Source organism: Hippopotamus amphibius, chromosome 1, assembly GCF_030028045.1.
Source record: "Hippopotamus amphibius kiboko isolate mHipAmp2 chromosome 1, mHipAmp2.hap2, whole genome shotgun sequence".
In the NCBI taxonomy this organism is placed as follows: Eukaryota; Metazoa; Chordata; class Mammalia; order Artiodactyla; family Hippopotamidae; genus Hippopotamus; species Hippopotamus amphibius.
The window spans coordinates 155,979,785-155,997,494 of NC_080186.1; the positions used below are offsets into that span (position 1 = coordinate 155,979,785).

At 37.6% G+C, this 17,710-nt stretch overlaps 1 protein-coding gene across 4 annotated transcripts in view; it reads right to left on the minus strand.

The window, feature by feature from the left end:
- RBM27 (RNA binding motif protein 27) overlaps positions 1-12,843 on the minus strand; it is a 66,789-nt gene extending 53,946 nt beyond the window's left edge. For all 4 annotated transcript variants that reach the window (XM_057732004.1, XM_057731982.1, XM_057731992.1 and 1 more), the window contains exons 1-2: positions 12,604-12,843; positions 1,773-1,891 (exon numbers count right to left, since the gene is read on the minus strand). In XM_057732004.1, coding sequence (XP_057587987.1) covers positions 1,773-1,891; positions 12,604-12,662 — 178 coding nt within the window. In that variant the 5' untranslated portion in view covers positions 12,663-12,843. The remainder of the gene's footprint in view (positions 1-1,772; positions 1,892-12,603) is intronic.
- Positions 12,844-17,710: the final 4,867 nt, after the last annotated feature.

Sequence of the window (17,710 nt, forward strand, 5' to 3'; positions counted from 1 at the left end):
ACATTTTACATAAATAACTATTTCTAAAATGTCAAATTAATTTTTCTTCAGAAAAGCATCTTTTCTTAAACTTTTTTATGCTATTAATTTGTGCAGTAAGCATTTTCCATGATTATAAAACTGTGAGGTCTTGTTACACATAACTTTAAGACAAATTAACCAGACCACTCAAGAGCCTTTATGATCAGAAAACTTTCTTCATATGCTTCTGTATTTCTAAAGCATTTTTTAAAACATGTATTACTTTTACAATTCAAAAGACACTGGGCTTGCCTGGTGGTGCAGTGGTTAAGAATCCATCTGCCAATGCAGGGGGCACGGGTTCGAGCCCTGGTCCGGGAAGATCCCACATGCCGCAGAGCAACTAAGCCCATGTGCCACAACTAATGAGCACACGCACCACAACCACTGAAGCCCGAGAGCCTAGAGCCCATGCTCCGCAACAAGAGAAGCCACTGCAATGAGAAGCCTGCGCACCGCAATGAAGAGTAATCTCCTGCTCTCTGCAAGCAGAGGAAGCCTGTGCGTAGCAAAGAAGACCCAATGGAACCAATAAATAAATAAATAAATAAAAATAAGAGATATATCATGACTATCTTTAATTACAACTACGTAATATAAATTAATACATTTAGAAAAAAATCCTCATTTGTACTGGAAGAATTCTGCATTAGATTTATTTTATACAAAAAGCCTTAAAAATGCACACACACAAAATGTAATCCTGTGTTTCAGATTGAGAAGTCATATTTACTATCTTTTCCTTCTCAGTAGATACTTGAATTAAAGGATATCATCTCATTACCAATAGCTAGGAAGTATGAATTATCTGCATTCCTATTTGTCCATTCAACAATATTTACTGAGTATCTTCTATGTGCCAAGCCTGAGGGTTCCAAGTCTCAAATCTCAACAAATGGAAAGACAAAGGGGAGGTTTGGAGAGAGACACACGGATAAACAGGCAAATAAACATATAACATGACAGAGAGCAACAAGTGCCATGAAAAAATAAATAATAAAACAAGGCTAGGAAGAGGAGAGAGTAATTAGGGGCACCGGGTATACTATACTGTATATAGGATGCTCAGGGGAAACAACTCTGAGAAGATGACATTTGAGAAGAGACCAGAAACCCTAAGAAACCATGTTTCAAGCAAGGGTAAAGAGTGTTCAAAAGCCCTCAGTTGGGAACATGTTGCCATGCTGAAAAAACAGCAAGGTGGTCAATGTGGCTAGAATGGAACAAATGAGGGGGAGTGGTAGGAGATGAGATCAGAGAAGTATCAGGGAAGCCCCCAGAAAGCTCCACAGACTATGGACAACACTTTGATAAGAAGATGGGAAGTTAAAGACACAAAGAGAAGAGGATCATGCCCATTTCTTCTTGGATATCAAAAAGCCCCAGCCAAGAAGGAGAAAAACAGATACCTTCATTGTCCTAATAAACAGTAAGAATAAGCAGCTTCATTATCCTTAAACTGTTACCCCTCAACAATCAACTAGGCTCTACCACAAGCTGCAAAGGATTCATTCACCTAAAAAGCATTTGAGTTACCGCTGCCTCAATATAGGAGAGAAGCAAAGCAGGAAAGGGAAAAAAAATTTTGCCAAAATACATGATAAATAATTAAGCATGAATAGGTATATTCAAGTATTTAAAGGAACCTGACCAATTTCTTTCCTTTCAAGCTTTATCTTCAAGATTTTATCAGGAAGTTTTAAATTTAAAACCTTTATTTAAATACCTGGTTGAAGGCCTATAATAATTACCTTTTTGTAAAAATACGTCAAGTTGATCGGCACAAAAGGCTTTCAATTCTTTCTCAGGTTTGTCCTTCTTGACCAGTGCTACAACATAGTTGGCTAAGGCTGAAGGGTCAGCATCACATCTAGTTAGACAAAGAGAAAACAAAAATTTTTAAACATTTTTTTTTCAAACACTGATGTCATTAATGAAGTCATTCCTATTTTGGAAAGCTTAAAGTCAAAAACTTTATTTTAAAAAGTGACTGCAAACACAGGTGACTATTACAACAAACAGCATATACATAGTACAAGTAAGTTTTCCCCTTTCTGCTTATTTTTATAAAACAATTTGTCTCCTATTTTCAATGTTCCAATTATACTCAGAATTTTGCATCAAATCTACATTTATTTGCTCTCAATGGTAACAGGGAAAGGGCGGCAAGGGACCTCTAAGTTGCAGCTTGACTCCCAGCCTGCAGAAGCACTGTCAGTATCCTCAGCAACTGTTTGTTCCACATGATCAATAAGGAATAACTAGGGGAAGTGATGCAACAGCTTTCCCCATTCCCTATAACCCCAAGCACCAACATCTAAAAATGGGAATCAATTTTCACTGCTAATCTTCTCAGTAAGTACCTTAAGAATCTTTTCAAGATAAAAAATGAGAACACAAGAAGGATGTCACCTTAAATTTTATTGGCAAACACTTTAGCAGCTACAAGTAAGAAAGAAAAGATCTGGGAGTTAGAACAGAAAGGATAAGAGAAGTGGTGAGAGGGCAGCAGAGATAACCTTTATCTACGTCACTTTTTTTTTCCCGTAGTCAGTAGTAACCTGACTTTGACATTCAAAATTATCTCCTGTGCCAGGGCAGCACATGATCCTTGAGTTGCCAACTCCTGATATATAGCAATCTGTCAGACTTAACATTTTATATATATTACACAAAATAGAAAGTTTTCATGTTACAAAAACATATATATACACATGCTTATATATTTATATTCTATTTTCCCCATAAATGTACATTTAAGTAACACATACCCTTTGTGGCTTCACAGCACTGTTGTGAAGGTAAAATAAAAAAATTCAAAATGACAGTGAATAAAATCATTATGCAAGCAAAGTGATCACATTTCTACAAAACACTATTCAAATCTAACTAATCTTATTCTATAATCCTTGGACCTCTACTATCAAACAGAAAGTTAAAAAGTTTCAGCTAGGGGCTTCCTAGGTGGCGCAGTGGTTAAGAATCTGCCTGACAATGCAGAGGTCACAGGTTTGATCCCAGCTCCAGGAAGATCCCACATGCCACGGAGCAACTAAGCCCGTGTGCCAAAAAAAAAAAGTTTCAGCTCAAGATAGCAATCACATTTCCAATAACTTATGAGATTAGTAAATAAAAAACAAGCACCAGCACCCTTACTTCCTTTCTAGTATATACTTTTAAAATTAATAATTCCAATAAAATAACACTTTTTTCATTGCCAATATTAACACTGTTGTAGGAAAGGCTGGTTCTTTAAATATCCGTGCACATTTACGCACCAAATGAGAGCAAATTTCAATTTTATCAATTTTACAAAACTCAAAACTAATAAAAAAAAATGAAGGGCAAAGGTCAAAGTGCACTAGGAATATAAGTATACAGATGATGAGTTACATATTAAAAGAAAGCTGAAATGTTTAAGTAAAAACTATTACATTTTGGAGAATTATGAACAGATTACCTTAGTAAATCCAACTGCTAAATTCTAAAATGGATACATAGCATTTCCACCTTCAAAAAATGTTACCCATGCTGTGCCCACCTGGGCACTTCCATAAACACCTTAAAATAGGGATGTGTAGGTAGACTTAATTTTACTCCTGATAACAATAAGACATTTGGTCAGTATAGTTCTAATCAACAATCAAATGGAGAAAAGGAAAAAGAAATTACATTTCTACCTTTACTTAAAAAGTTCAGATCCTGGATAAGGAAGATATTCTAAACACAGAGAGAAAGAATTTTTTTTAAACAAGTAAGAATGGCAGAAAAGAAGCAATGTTATTTTCCCCAATGTTATGGGAAGCTTCAAGGAGTCTCATGACCTAACAGGTGTAACACTGTGTAAGGATATGAGATTTCTAGTGAGCAACAGGCAAAACTCAGATTACTGGATAAATGAGGTGAGTTAAACAGACACAAATATCTTATACATATGTTTAGTATTCAGACTGAAAAACAAATGCAGAGTTAGACTGCTTCTGATGAAATACATTTTGATGCGATAGTGTTAAAACTCAAGATGAACAGTTACAAGATAAAAGAGTAGAAAGACTAGACACCAAGAAAAGAGAGTGATCACAGATTCTAAATATTTGTTTAATGTGAGTGAACAACTGACTGTCAATAACTGATAGTTAGAATTCTGCATCAAATACAAAAGCATGTTTACAGCCAAAAGAACGGGACCATTTAAATTTAACAGCTCCTAATATGTTTCCATAAAGTGCACTATGAAGGAAACTGCCAGTCTGAAATAATGAGTCACACCAATTGAATGATGAAACTTAAATACATTGAGGAGGTTTTTTGCTGTAATTTTCTATACCTTTATGATTGCTCTTATTTATTCTTTCATCACCACTTACCATATAATCTTTAAAAACTGACAATTACAATATTGTAGTAGCTATGGTACCAATGCTAATAGTAGCCCAACAAGACTTCCATAAGTGTGTCACAAAAATCTGAGCATGACTAAGACCCCTGATAGATTACAAGACAAGTACAGGACCACTTCTTGCTTCTCTTACACAAAAAGCAGTACCCAAGAAGAGTATTTGAAACCTTTTAGCTCTTCATTTGTAACCAAAGCTTATGGAAGTTCATTTCTGTTTAACTATAGGGACAAGTACATTTTGGAAAGAAAGATTTTAAAATTTTGGAGCCATGGCTATGTTAAATACACACATTTCTAGACAAAAAGGGGCTTTCATTATAACAAAGAGATCAGAAAAGGTAATATCCACCAAAAAATACTATTCTATTATAGTCTTTAAAAGACCTTAACAGCATAATCAATTATTATTCACTTTACAGATACCTAAATTTGTAAATATATAAAGACAAATCAAGTGATTCATTCAAGATCAGGAAGACAGCTTACCTGTGGAACTAAAACTCAGCTTCAATTCCATGCAAGTAAAATCTATCACAGCATATACATTTTCCTAATGTTTATCTGAACAAATTAATGTATTCTAAGTCTCAACCAATAATCACCTTTCAGTTAAAGAACCAACAAAAGAAATTTCCTAATATTTAATGGAAGTTACAAATGAGGATTCCTTAAAATTCACAGCTTCCATAATTTAAAAAATAAAAATTGATTAGAATGAATTTTTATCAGGGGAAGTTAACAGAAATATTGCCCTAAAAATGTCTTATCTGTAAAAACCTCAATTTTGTCTTTCTCCTTCTTAATGAAATCTCCATTGCAGGTACTGACACATCTGATGAGCTAGCACCTCAGCTTTACAGATTTAGACATATACCCAACCCCAAGACCCTAAGAGTAAAGGTTCTAATTTACCGTAAGCCCCAAACCAAGAAACACCACTAACTGTTTTAGGAAAAAGCCAAGGCTACCTAAACTTTATCCATTTTCAGAAAAATCTACATGTTTCTGAATGTGGGCTGTTTTAAGTTTTACCTCAGTATGATTTTTGTTTCAGAGGTGAGACAACTAATGTCTATGCTACTGGGTCACAGGGAAAAAAAGCTCCTGATCCTAATGTGTATCAACAGCCATTAAAAATGTTCATACTGGGGCTTCCTAGGTGGCGCAGTGGTTAAGAACCCGCCTGCCAATGCAGAGGTCACGGGTTCGATCCCAGCTCCAGGAAGATCCCACATGCCGCGGAGCAACTAAGCCCGTGTGCCCAAAAAAGAAAAAAAAAAAAAATGTTCATACTCTTTGACTAGTAGTTGTACTTATGGGAAACTAGTCTCAGGAAATAAAGCCAAACGTACAAAATACTATGGGTACCTAAGAGACACTAAATACATATATATGTATTATATAAAAACAGCATTATTTTTTAAGCTCTTTATTGGAATATAATTGCTTTACACTGTTGTGCCAGTTTCTGCTGTACAACAAAGTAAATCAGCTGTATTTATACACATATCCCCATATTCCCTCCCTCCCATGACTCCTTCCCACCCTCCCTATCCCAGCCCTCTAAGTCATCACTCATCATTGAGTTGATCTCCCTGTGTTATGCAGCAGCTTCCCACTAGCTATCTATTTTACATTTGGTAGTGTATGTATGTCAATGTTACTCTCTCACTTCATCCCAGCTTCCCCTTCACCCCCACCCTGTGTCCTCAAGTCCATTCTCTACATCTACATCTTTATTCTTGCCCTGTCACTGGGTTCATCAGTACCATTTTTTTAGATTCCATATATATGAGTTAGCATATGGTATTTCTTTTTCTCTTTCCAGCTTACTTCACTCTGTGTGACAGACTCTAGATCCATCCACCTCACTACAAATAACTCAATTCCATTCCTTTTCATGGCTGAGTAATATTCTATTGTATATATGTGCCACATCTTCTTTATCCATTCATCTGTTCATGGGCATTTAGGTTGCTTCCATGTCCTGGCTATTGTAAATAGTGCTGCAATGAACAGTGTGGTACATGTTTCTTCTTGATTATGGAAAAACAGCATTATTTTTAACAGAAAAAGTAAAGTCAAGGTAACCACTCTTATTGTTGAATGTTTATGAAACATTAGGCATCCAAAGTGATGGTTGTAAAAACAATACACAAATATTAAAATGCTAATGTCAACTGGAGAAATCAAGATAAAACATTTTACATTTGAGTCTGATTACAGCTACATGAAAATTCATCATAAAAGAGACGCTAGAAATATATACAAATAATTTTATTCTTTTATCTCCTTTCTACATTTTATGTAATGCAATAATGCTTTTATTTTTACTTATAAAAAAGTAAGAAAATAGGAAGTGTGACACTGTGATCTATGTTCAGAATATTCCTTTGACAAGAACGTACTGGGAAAATAAGTAAAATCTGAGTTGATTTTATCAAAGAGTATAAGTGAATATTAATTTCTAAGAACCTGTTAACATATTAAAAAACACAAATATTGGTACTTCTACTTCTTTTCAAATGAAAGCTTTCATACTCCCCTTCATTAATTAGGGGCTTTCATGAATGAATATGATATAGAAGAAATACCCCTAGATTTATCTGGAGAGGAAAATGTATGTCTCTCAGTTGCAAACACCATTGTGATACTTGGACTATGGCTCCTAGTGCAGTAGCCACCAGCTATGCACACCCAGAAAATTAGACTACAAAAAAAAAAATCTTACTTTTCTAATTATGACCAACCTAAATACACATATGAAGGACACTGATTCATTTAAACATTTACCGAGTCTTAACAAAATGCCAAGCATCTTGCTGGGTAATGGAATAACAAGACAGACCTTGCCCTGCAGTCACAAGGCTAAGAGATGGAAATGAAAACAACAATTACAAAATCGTAGTACAAAATATCAAATGGTTAAAAAAAGAGATTAATAATGAAGTAATAACACTGTCAGAAGATGAGACAAGACAATGGGAGGAAACATAAGGCTATAAAAGCAATATATAGTTTCTAGCCTACAGCAGTCAGGCCAGAGAGAATGAAGTCAGAAATATTTAGGAGGTAGACCAAAGGGCATAAGAACAAATATGCTCCTAACTTAGTACACTAAATCTTGCCCCAAAGTCTTCTGGTCAAGATAAGTCTTTTTCTATGAAATAATGAATGGTCTCCTTAAACAAGTCCCACAGTACTTTAGAGGCACACCAATTCTTTGAAGCCACTACATACATTTTAGAAAATTACCAGTACTTCTCAATCTTAAGAACACATTTACAAAACACTCATTTTACCCTTCTAGTTTATTTATCAGGGAGGTGTGATCTAAGAGCTGCTACATGGTGACTTTTCTTCCTATTTGAGCAACTGCAGAGATTACTAGCCAAAGTTAACTTGATATGGATTGCAAACCTATAAACATAAATAGCATGTAAACTTCAGAGTCAATCCAAGTATACACCCCCTGACCACTGAGTCAATAAAATGACCTCAATAAATCTTATTGGTGCCTTTTTCATCATACTCAGAAATGACACATAGTCAATCTCCTAGTACATTTTTTTTTTTTTTTACAAAGACCTTGCCATGGCCTGAACTAACAGAAACTGCACATCAAGCACATGGCTTTCACTAGCAATTCTTGTCCCTACCTATAGGACCTGCAGCAAGAATCTAACTCTGTCATGCACTAGACTGATTATTTTCTGTGAGGCAGCAGCACTTAACATTAGTAAGTAAAATATTTTTGCAAAGAGTTTAATGTATTTTCACATTTCAAAAAGCATAAAATTTCATTTATATTTGATGGTTCTGAGGTAGCCAAAGCACTTTTTCTAGTCTACATCATAGTACCCATATCATATTTGTGAGGCAGGTAAAAGGCTAATGTAATTAACTCTGTTTAATACAGAAAGGTTGGACAATCTCTCCAAAGTCAAAGAGTGAATCAGATATAGACTAGAAACTAAATGCTCTGAGTCACATAATGATGTTCTACTGAAATAGATAGATGATAGACAGATAAATAGATGGATGCAACTGTCCAAAAAGTATTACAAACCCCACCACTCTTTTAAAGACATATATCAAGATAAATTTTTGTTATTCATAGCTTTTTTTCTTCCAGTTTTATTGAGATATAACTGACATACAGAATGATATGTCTTAAGTGTACACCATTAATGATTTGACTTACATATATAAAATGATTACCACAATAAATTTAGTGAACATCCATCATCTCACATAGATACAAAATAAAAGAAAAAAAATGTTTTTTTCTTGTGATGAGAAGTCAGGATTTACTCTCAATTTTCATATGTAACACAGCAGTGTTAATTACATTAATTATGTTTCACATCCTTAGTACTTATATATCTTATATCTGGAAGTTTGTACCTTTTGACTATCTGCATCCAATCTCCCTCCCGCCACCCTCCACCTCTGGTAACTACAAATCTGATCTCTTTTTATATGAGTTTGTTTGTTTTTGAAGTAAAATTGACCTACAACACTTATGTTAGTTTCTGGTGCACAACCAGGATATTTCTATACATTACAAAATAATCATCACAAGACAAATTTTTACAATCAGCTGAACAAGCAACAATGAATTAGATATACATATTTAATATAGATAACATAAATAACTTAAAACATTCCTCATTAAAGACAACATTTTTGGTAGAAATGCATGTTTATTATTGGAAAATGCTTGCCTGAACATTTTCTAAACTTGTAGAAATTTCTCCAGTGGTTGATTTATCCCCTAGGTTTACCTAGAACCTCACCTTTAAGGAGTCCAAATATTTAAAAAAGCGGTTATTTCTAATAAAAAGAAACACAACACGTCCTACATATGCATAATCCCTGCATAGTCCCCATAACTAGGTATCTAGGAGATTTTGAAAGTGAAGAAAGATGAGGACCCCAAAGAAGACCTGTGAGTTCAGTCTGTTCATACACCGGTAGGAAGAGATATAAACTCCTTGACTAAGGTGGTTTCTCTCCCTTTTACTGCACTGCCAACAAAAATGGTACTGCGTTTCTCACGGCCAGTGAAGGAGTCATTTCTTCTAGCCTCCCTCCTTTTGTCTTTCCTCTAGTAATAGATATGTCCCATACCTACAAGAGGAGTGGAAGCAAACAGATAAGCTCTAACAGCATGAGATTTCTAATTTGTCTATATGGAATAATCACATAAAAACTGGACTGGTTTAGTAATATCCTGTTACATGTCTTCATTTCACTAGTGACAAGGTGGACCATGCTTAAAAATCCCTAAAAATCAAAAACTTTTATAAATTTAGTTACTTTTTTTTTTTTGGCCACCTCTGTGGCTTGCAAGATCTTAGTTCCCAGACCAGAGATTGAACCTGGGCCCATGCCAGTGAATGCTCAAATCCTAACCACTGGACCGTCAGGGAATTCCCTAAATTTAGCCAACTTCAAATTAAGCTAAATAAGAAAGTACAATAGGAAACGATGTACACAGCTACAGTATGATTTCAACATATCCACTGCAACTACATTATATGAAAGCCTAACAACTGCTCTGAAATGCTATGTTGTAGCAACATGCCAATCTCCCACCAAAATTTTCTTGAATCTGAAATATGCAAAAAGTAAATTTACAAATACAACCTACTTCAGCATATCATTTATTACACTTTAGGATGTCTAAACAAAAAAATAACCTCCCATGACAACATACTAAGAATGAAAATATATATGACATGAGCATTTGCATTCACTATTCCTTATTAACACCTTCATCCAAAATCATTACTTGTAAGAGTTAAAAATAAGTATTTTAATTTTGTAGTTCTAGGAAAATCATCAATATTATTAAAGTCTAAGCAGTGATTTTAGATCTTTTTTAACCCTAAAAAAGCAACAAATTTTTTTTTTAAATAGAAGATACATGATGTGAACTTTAAATTGAACACAGAACTCAAAACAAATGGGGAAACTAAGCTGAAATAACCATTTTGAAAGATAAATTTTTACCCATGAAAATTACAGAATATTAATAAAATCAGTATAAATAGTAAAAAAACAAAACAAACAAAAAAACAAACGTAGTGAAAACACTCTTTGGAGGTTTAAGTTCCCACCCAAACTAAACTCTGACATTAAGAAAAAAACATTACCCAGACCAAAACATTTTAGGGAGCTTTGAAAAACAAAAAAGATAGCAATTAACTATAATGTAAAAACTTGCCACCTTCTACCCAAGACATAAAATACACATTTAATACTTACAAAAGGATCTCTACCAACAAACTAAAAACACAAAGGTAAAGAATATTTTAATAGACCGTTTTCTATTTTTAGCCTCTTCCATATATGGTCAATTTCACTAAATCTACTTCATGATTTCCCACCTTCATTTCCATCTTTGTGCTCCAAGCTTGTTACTCCATGTAGGGAAAGTATGAAGAATACTCAAGAGGCCCATATTCTATAAAACTTTCAAGTGTGTCCAGAAGTGATTTTCACTTTAATCAGACCATCACTAATGTAAAACTCAGAAGTCCTTAGTGTACATTCATACCTGTGCTCTACTCACACACTTTTTATCCTCAGAAAGCAAATAAATACCATTTCAGACATCAAAATTCCCCTAATGCTGTCTCCCTTTCCCATCCTACCTTCTTCACAAGGCTGACACACTGGACTACAGATGAGTCCTCCTAGGTGCTACCATCCCACCCCAAGAAACCAAAATAGCAAAACAACAAAAGTTAGTTAACAGGGTTTCTCAGGAGGACAAGGAAATAAACAGGGAAGTAGCTGTCTCCCCACAGCCCCAACTTCACCGTACCTCGACACCTGCCAAAACAGCCCTTATCTCTACCTCTGCAAAAACTCAAAAGTTTTCCTCTAAAGTGACCTGATCTAATGAATCAAAGCCGGCCCCTCTCTTCTACCCCTTTTCTTTCAGCCAGAAAGCCCTCACCTCCACTAGGAGGATAAGTAAGAAGTAAAAATGACAAGGGGGGCATCCAATAATCCCTTCCCTTTCTTTTCTATGCCTTCTTTCCCAAGAAGGTTGGATATCACCTCTCTCCGACCCTCTCTCCAGCTTTCCCTCTTCGCTCATGGAGATATGTTTCAGAGACTGCCTACACCCCTGTGTCCCAAATAAACACTTCACAATCTTACTCCTTTAAAACGGTTACAAATCTAACAAAAAGTTGATACCGCCACTATTCCTTTCAAGGATCCCAACAATATTTCCACAATACTACCCAAAATATTTTTAAAAGACAAGCCCCTCACTAATAATCCTACACCCCAATATCTTTAGCTGCCCTCTCAGTATTTACAAAACTCATTCTTCTTACTACCCCTTTTGTTACTCCGATACCCGTTTCTAAAAACCCCTAGATGCTGCCGGTATACCCCTTCCAGCCCGTCCTCCAATAATATTAGATACCAAGGACCAAGGTAGTCCTTTCAATCCCCAATTAAACTTACAAAAATCTCAATTTTCCCAATCCCTAATGGTATTTGAAAACCATCAGCTCTTCTGGCACTATCAACTCCTCAATAATAACATCCCTTACCAATAATTCCTAAAACACTTCGATGCCCACACATCGCTTTCAACTACCCTATTTTAATTCAATATTCTTGAATCCTTAGAACAACAGTAATCGCTATAAATCCCTTAATGTTCCTACTCTCCCTTTCTCCTCTCATGTTTTCAAAAGGTCCTAGATACTCTGCTTCTAGATCTTTTAGTCCCGGAATAATTTTGTCTGTAAAGCCACTGGTATTCTGCTACTCCCCTCAAGATCCCGATATTCAAATTTTAAAATCCCTCGACAGCCCCGCTTTCTCTCTCAGTTCTCAAAGAGCAGTATTTTAAATTCCTTCACTTCCTGCTACCCCTCTGAGCACCCCAATATTTGTATTTAAAAAGCCCTCGCTCTCCGCCCCGGCCCCCCCTCCCGCCCCGCTCCCACAGCCACAGCGCCTCTACGCCCCTTGCTCTCACTCCCCCCCACCCCCACAATGGTGATAGTACTACAGAAAAGACGTCGCCGGGACCTCGCGACCACGGCCCCTCCGCTCCGCCCTCCCCCACGCCGCTTCCCCTCCCCCCACGCCCCCGCGGGCCCCCAACGCCCACGTTCGCCAGCCCCGGCCCGGCCTGCCTCACTCACATCGGCTCCAGTAACTTGGCCAGCCAGGACTTGAGGGCATCCACATCCTCTATGAGCATGGTGCAGGGAAGGCGGGCTCGGCCGCCGCTCTCGTTCGGGCCTTCCGCAGGTCGCCCCTCGCCGCCTCCTCACGCCTTCTTCACAGCTCTCAGTGCCCCAGCCCACCGGGCATCTTAGGAGACTTCAACCTACTCCCCCGGCCGGGGCCTAACAGGAACTAACCCAAGAGCCCTCACTCAACCTAGCCCGACGGCACAGGGGGGCGGGAGATAGCGTCGAGTGGCGGGCGCGGAAACCAATAGAAGGGAGAGGGCCGTGCGCGCAAAGCCAATCAAAAGGCTCGTTCGCCCCGCCCGCCGGTCGTACCCAGTGAAGGAGGAGGGATTTAGCAAGGTAGGTAGAGAGCGTACGTGAACTCCTGGTGCAAGATGGTATCTCGGAGAAGGTGCTGTGGCTCTTAAAGAGGCCGCGGCGCCTTTTTTTGACCACGCCGCCGCCCGCCGCGGAATACCGGTGTCCGCTGCTGAGTGTGCCTGGGGGAACCCAGCGAGCCCCTCAGCCTGGTTCCTTCCTCTCGTTTCTTCCTGGAAACACACACTCGTGTCCCGAAATGACTCAGCTGTAGTAAATCTGCAACACAACGTGCAATACGCTCACGTTCGACATATCGCACAGAACGCAAAATGTTACTTTTTCCTCTCACACACTCATTTTGCTCCGCACACAAGCTGGTATCTTTTGCTGCTATGCTTAAATTACGCAGAATGCTATGGCAACCGTGCCTTGGACTCCAATAATCGTCGTTTTTAAAACGTGGCGCAACCGGTGTAAAAAGCTGAGGCCATTTCAATTTTACCAGTTTATTTTTAACATGTTCTTTAGTTAGGAAGAAAAAGGATTCCAATTTTTAAAAAAAACAAATTCTCTTTTCTTTGCCTATCTAAAATTCGGTGGGGGTTTTGTGCAGGGAGGATTTTGGTCAGCAGAAAAGTTTTTAAAAATAATTTTTAAAAAATTGAAATCACTGAAATAGGCACTTTGTACTAGATGAAAAAATTCCTTTTGGAGTTTTGAAATGACTGGCTTGGCACTGGTGTTAGACGGTTTTATCAACAACAAATACGAGCTATATACCAGCACTGTGTAAGGCACTAGGATTCCAATGGTGAGAAAACAGAGTCCTTGCTCCTAGAAAGCTGAACAGTTTATAGGATTATGCATTGTAATCATAACACTATGAAAAATACTTGATGAGCACACACCTCATATAGAAGGGATGGGTCAACCCAAAATAAGCAGGCATACTATATATATGGAGCAGGTGCAGGCAAAGTTTTTTCTGCAAAGGGCTAAACGGCAAATAGTTTTGGTTTTGTGGGCCGTGAGGTCTCTGGCAACTACTCAACTCTGCCCTCTTGGCATGAAATAGGCCATAGGTAATATGTAAACAAATGATTGTGGCTGTGTTCCAATGAAACATATGAAAATTTCAATTTTAGAGAATTTTCACAACATATTATTCCCTTGATTTTTTTTTTCCAACCATTTGAAAGTGTAAAAGTTATTGTTACCTCTCAGATGTCCAGAAACAGGTGCCAACATGGTTTGGCTTGCAGGCTGCAGTTTGTGGACCCCTTACATAGAGCAATAAAAGCGAAATACACTTAGGAATCATCTAGTGGAACTTTCCTGGTGGTGCGGTGGTTAAGAATCCGCCATGCAGGGGACATGGGTTTGATCCCTGGTCCTAGAAGATCCGGAATGCCTTGGAGCAACTAAACCTGTGCACCAGAACTACTGAGCCTGCACTCTAGAGACCATGAGCCACAACTACTGAGCCCACATGCCACAACTACTGAAGCCCGCATGCTCCACAACAAGAGAAGCCACCTCACTGAGAAGCCAGCGCATGAAGAGTTGTCCCCGCTTGCCACAACTAGGGAAACCCACTTGCTGCAACAAAGACCCAACACAGCCTAAAAAAAATAAAATTAAATAAATTTAAAATAAAAAATAAATCATCTAGTGAGCCGCCTTAATTGACACCTCTTCCCCAACTTTGCAAATGAGGAAAAAAGCCCAAAGAGACTGAGTGATTTACCCAGAATCACACATGTCTGTCAGTGGAGTAGAAGTAACATCCAGATCTTCTAACAGCAAGCCCAGAAAGTTCCCACTTTCCACTGTTGCCTCTTCTTCCCTCTCACCTCCCTTTCTTGCTTTACGCTTATCCACATTTTCCCTTCACTTCTTTCCACTACAGAGATGAAGTGTTACCCCAAAGTAAAATTTTAAAAAGAGAAATGTAAAGGTGATTTGATTAGGCCTAGGGCTAGGCGAGAACTTGGTAGCATGATTGATATGGAACAGGAATTGTCTTTATCACAGTAAATCACTCCTCTGCAAGAATTTCAAAGTACTTTTCAAATTTCAAATACACTTTTCAAATGTATTTATGGAACAAATTTTTCAGGCCTTACTTCAGAGGTGAGGGTGCTGAGATGCCAGCTTCCTGGAGACCAAGGGGATTTAACCAAGCACTTACAGAGACAAGAACAGATGTGATTACAGTAGTAATATTTGGGTTTGGGGACCCTGAATAATTTTTTCCTTTTCCCTATTTTTCAAAGTGTGATGTTATTACTTTTATAAACTGAATAGAATAGAATAGAGCAGAATAGAATAGATGGGTATAAACTAGTAATTTGAATGTAGATGCTGAACTCCAAACTGTGGCTTGAGAAAATGGCATCTACAGAAGAGTTGCTTTTCCAGAAGTGGAAGTGGGATACAATACAGGCAATCCCACTCCCATGCCTGGCTCACTCCATTTGCTGAATAGTTGGTTCAGATTTGGTCAGTAGCCATGGCCCAGAATTTTCCATATACTTTATTTATTGTATGCACAGAACTGAGTCCTCTGAAGTCCGTGAATGAATGAGGCACTGATTTCAGTCATTCAGTTATTGGGCTACCCTGAAGGCAATGCTTACACATATGTACAAATTCAATACACCTATACTTAGTGCTGGTTACCAGGTACCAGAGTCTGTGTTTTGGGCCGGGGCAGAGACGAAAGTTTGAAAAGTTATTTCCATTCACTGCCTTTTGGGAGCTCAGGTTTTGGTGCCCTGATAGTCAGGCACTGGAAATAATAATCAAACTCAAAGTTGTTGAGTACATACTCTGTACTAGCCCTATGCTACATATTTCACTGTATTGCTGCCTCTCGTGCTCACAGTACCCCTGTATAGTAAACAATATTCACAGACAAGAAAATTACATCCCAGAAAGGTCATGAAACTAATGCGTGAAAAGACCCCGCTTTGACCATGTGTGTTTGATTCCAAAGCCCATACCTGTAACCTTCACTTAGTCACCTCACTCCCAAGCACTGTAACATGAACTATGTGGTTCATTCAAATTTCATTCAACAAATATGTATTGAGCCCACAACCATCTATTAGGCACTGCTATTGGATAATACAGAGTAAAACTGATCTTAAATAAATGTTCTTTCCTTAGTTAAAGTGTATGTTAAAATGGATACTTAACAGATACTGACTTTTCTCTCAGTTTATTTATTTTCATGGGAGGAGAAAGAAAGAGATACCAGTTTATCGAAGAAAAAGAGATTATTAATACGGTGCGTTGAAAAGAGAGAGTGACTACAAGAAGAAAAGACATCTAAACCATCCTTATTCAAACCAAGTTCACTTTCTTCGCTTGAGGGTAACTGTACCTCCACCAGGAAGAACTGTCAATGATGTGATTTTACACAAATGTTGACGGGGTAGACAGGCTTTCCAAAATCAGAGTGTATTGTGCCCACTTTTTTTGGAGGGATTATGGGGGATTTTTTGGTCCTTGTCCTCTAACCTGTGGCTAACAATGTCCCAGATGTACAATAAGAGAAACTGAGGGTCATTTTTATATTTCCTCTGTGAAACTTACAATCACAATATGCTTCCTGTACATGTAGTTAAATTAAGCTTTGGTGGAAATTTCAAACTAGAAAGCTCGTGCTTACAAACAGATTCTCTCGTTTCTGTATATTTGTAAATAATCAGCTAACTGAACAACACATGCATCAAAATATCAGTCTCTCCGGAGTTTGGGTCACCTGGAGCAGCCCACCTGGCTCAGAGAAAAGTCACTTCAGTAATAGTCACTCAAATCTTAGTTATGCAAAGGCAAGGTGAGTTGGCAGCCAAATAGTTTGTCAGTCAATCGGAATAGTTTCTCTTCATTATGGAAATGTTGTTTGTTTTCCTAGGAGAACCATGTTAAAAGGGTTTTTTTAAAAAGTTGCTTCACACTAAATACCTATAAGAATGGCTAATATAAAAAAAAAACTGACAATGCTGAATGCTGATAAGGATGCAGAGAAACTGGATCCTTCATACTTTGCTGGTTATAATGTAAAATGGTAGCTACTCTGAAAAACACTTTTGCATTTTTTCTAAAAACTAAACATGAAACTACCACATGACCCAACAGTTACACTCCTGGGCATTTATACCAGAGAAAAGGAAACATATGTTCACACTCAAAAACCTGTACACGAATGTTTAGTTCAGCTTTATAATAGCCCAAAAAAAGAATCAGCTCAGATGACCTTAAACAGGAGAATGGTTAAACTGTGTGATACAACATACCGTGGAATGCAATTCCATGTTTCCCTCCAAGGAGGAAGGAACTATTTATATGTGCAACAATTTGGATGAATTATGCTGAGTAAGGAAAAAAGCCAGTCCTCAAAGTTTACATGTTGTATGGCTCCACTTTGAAAATGAGGTAATTTTAGGAGCAGAGGACAGAGATGGGGGTGTGGAGGGAAAGTGGGTATGGTTTTTAAAGGGTAACATGAGGGATGCTTGTTGAATTGGAACTGTTCTATATCTTGAATGTGGGGGTAGGTACAGGAACTATAGGGATGATAACATTGTATAGAATTATACACACACAAACATGCACAAATGAATACACACAAAACATGTCAATGTCAATATTCTGTTTATGATATTATACTATAGTTTTGCAAAATGTTACCATTGGGGGAACTAGGAAGAGTATACAAAAGTTCTCTCTTCATTATTTCTTATAA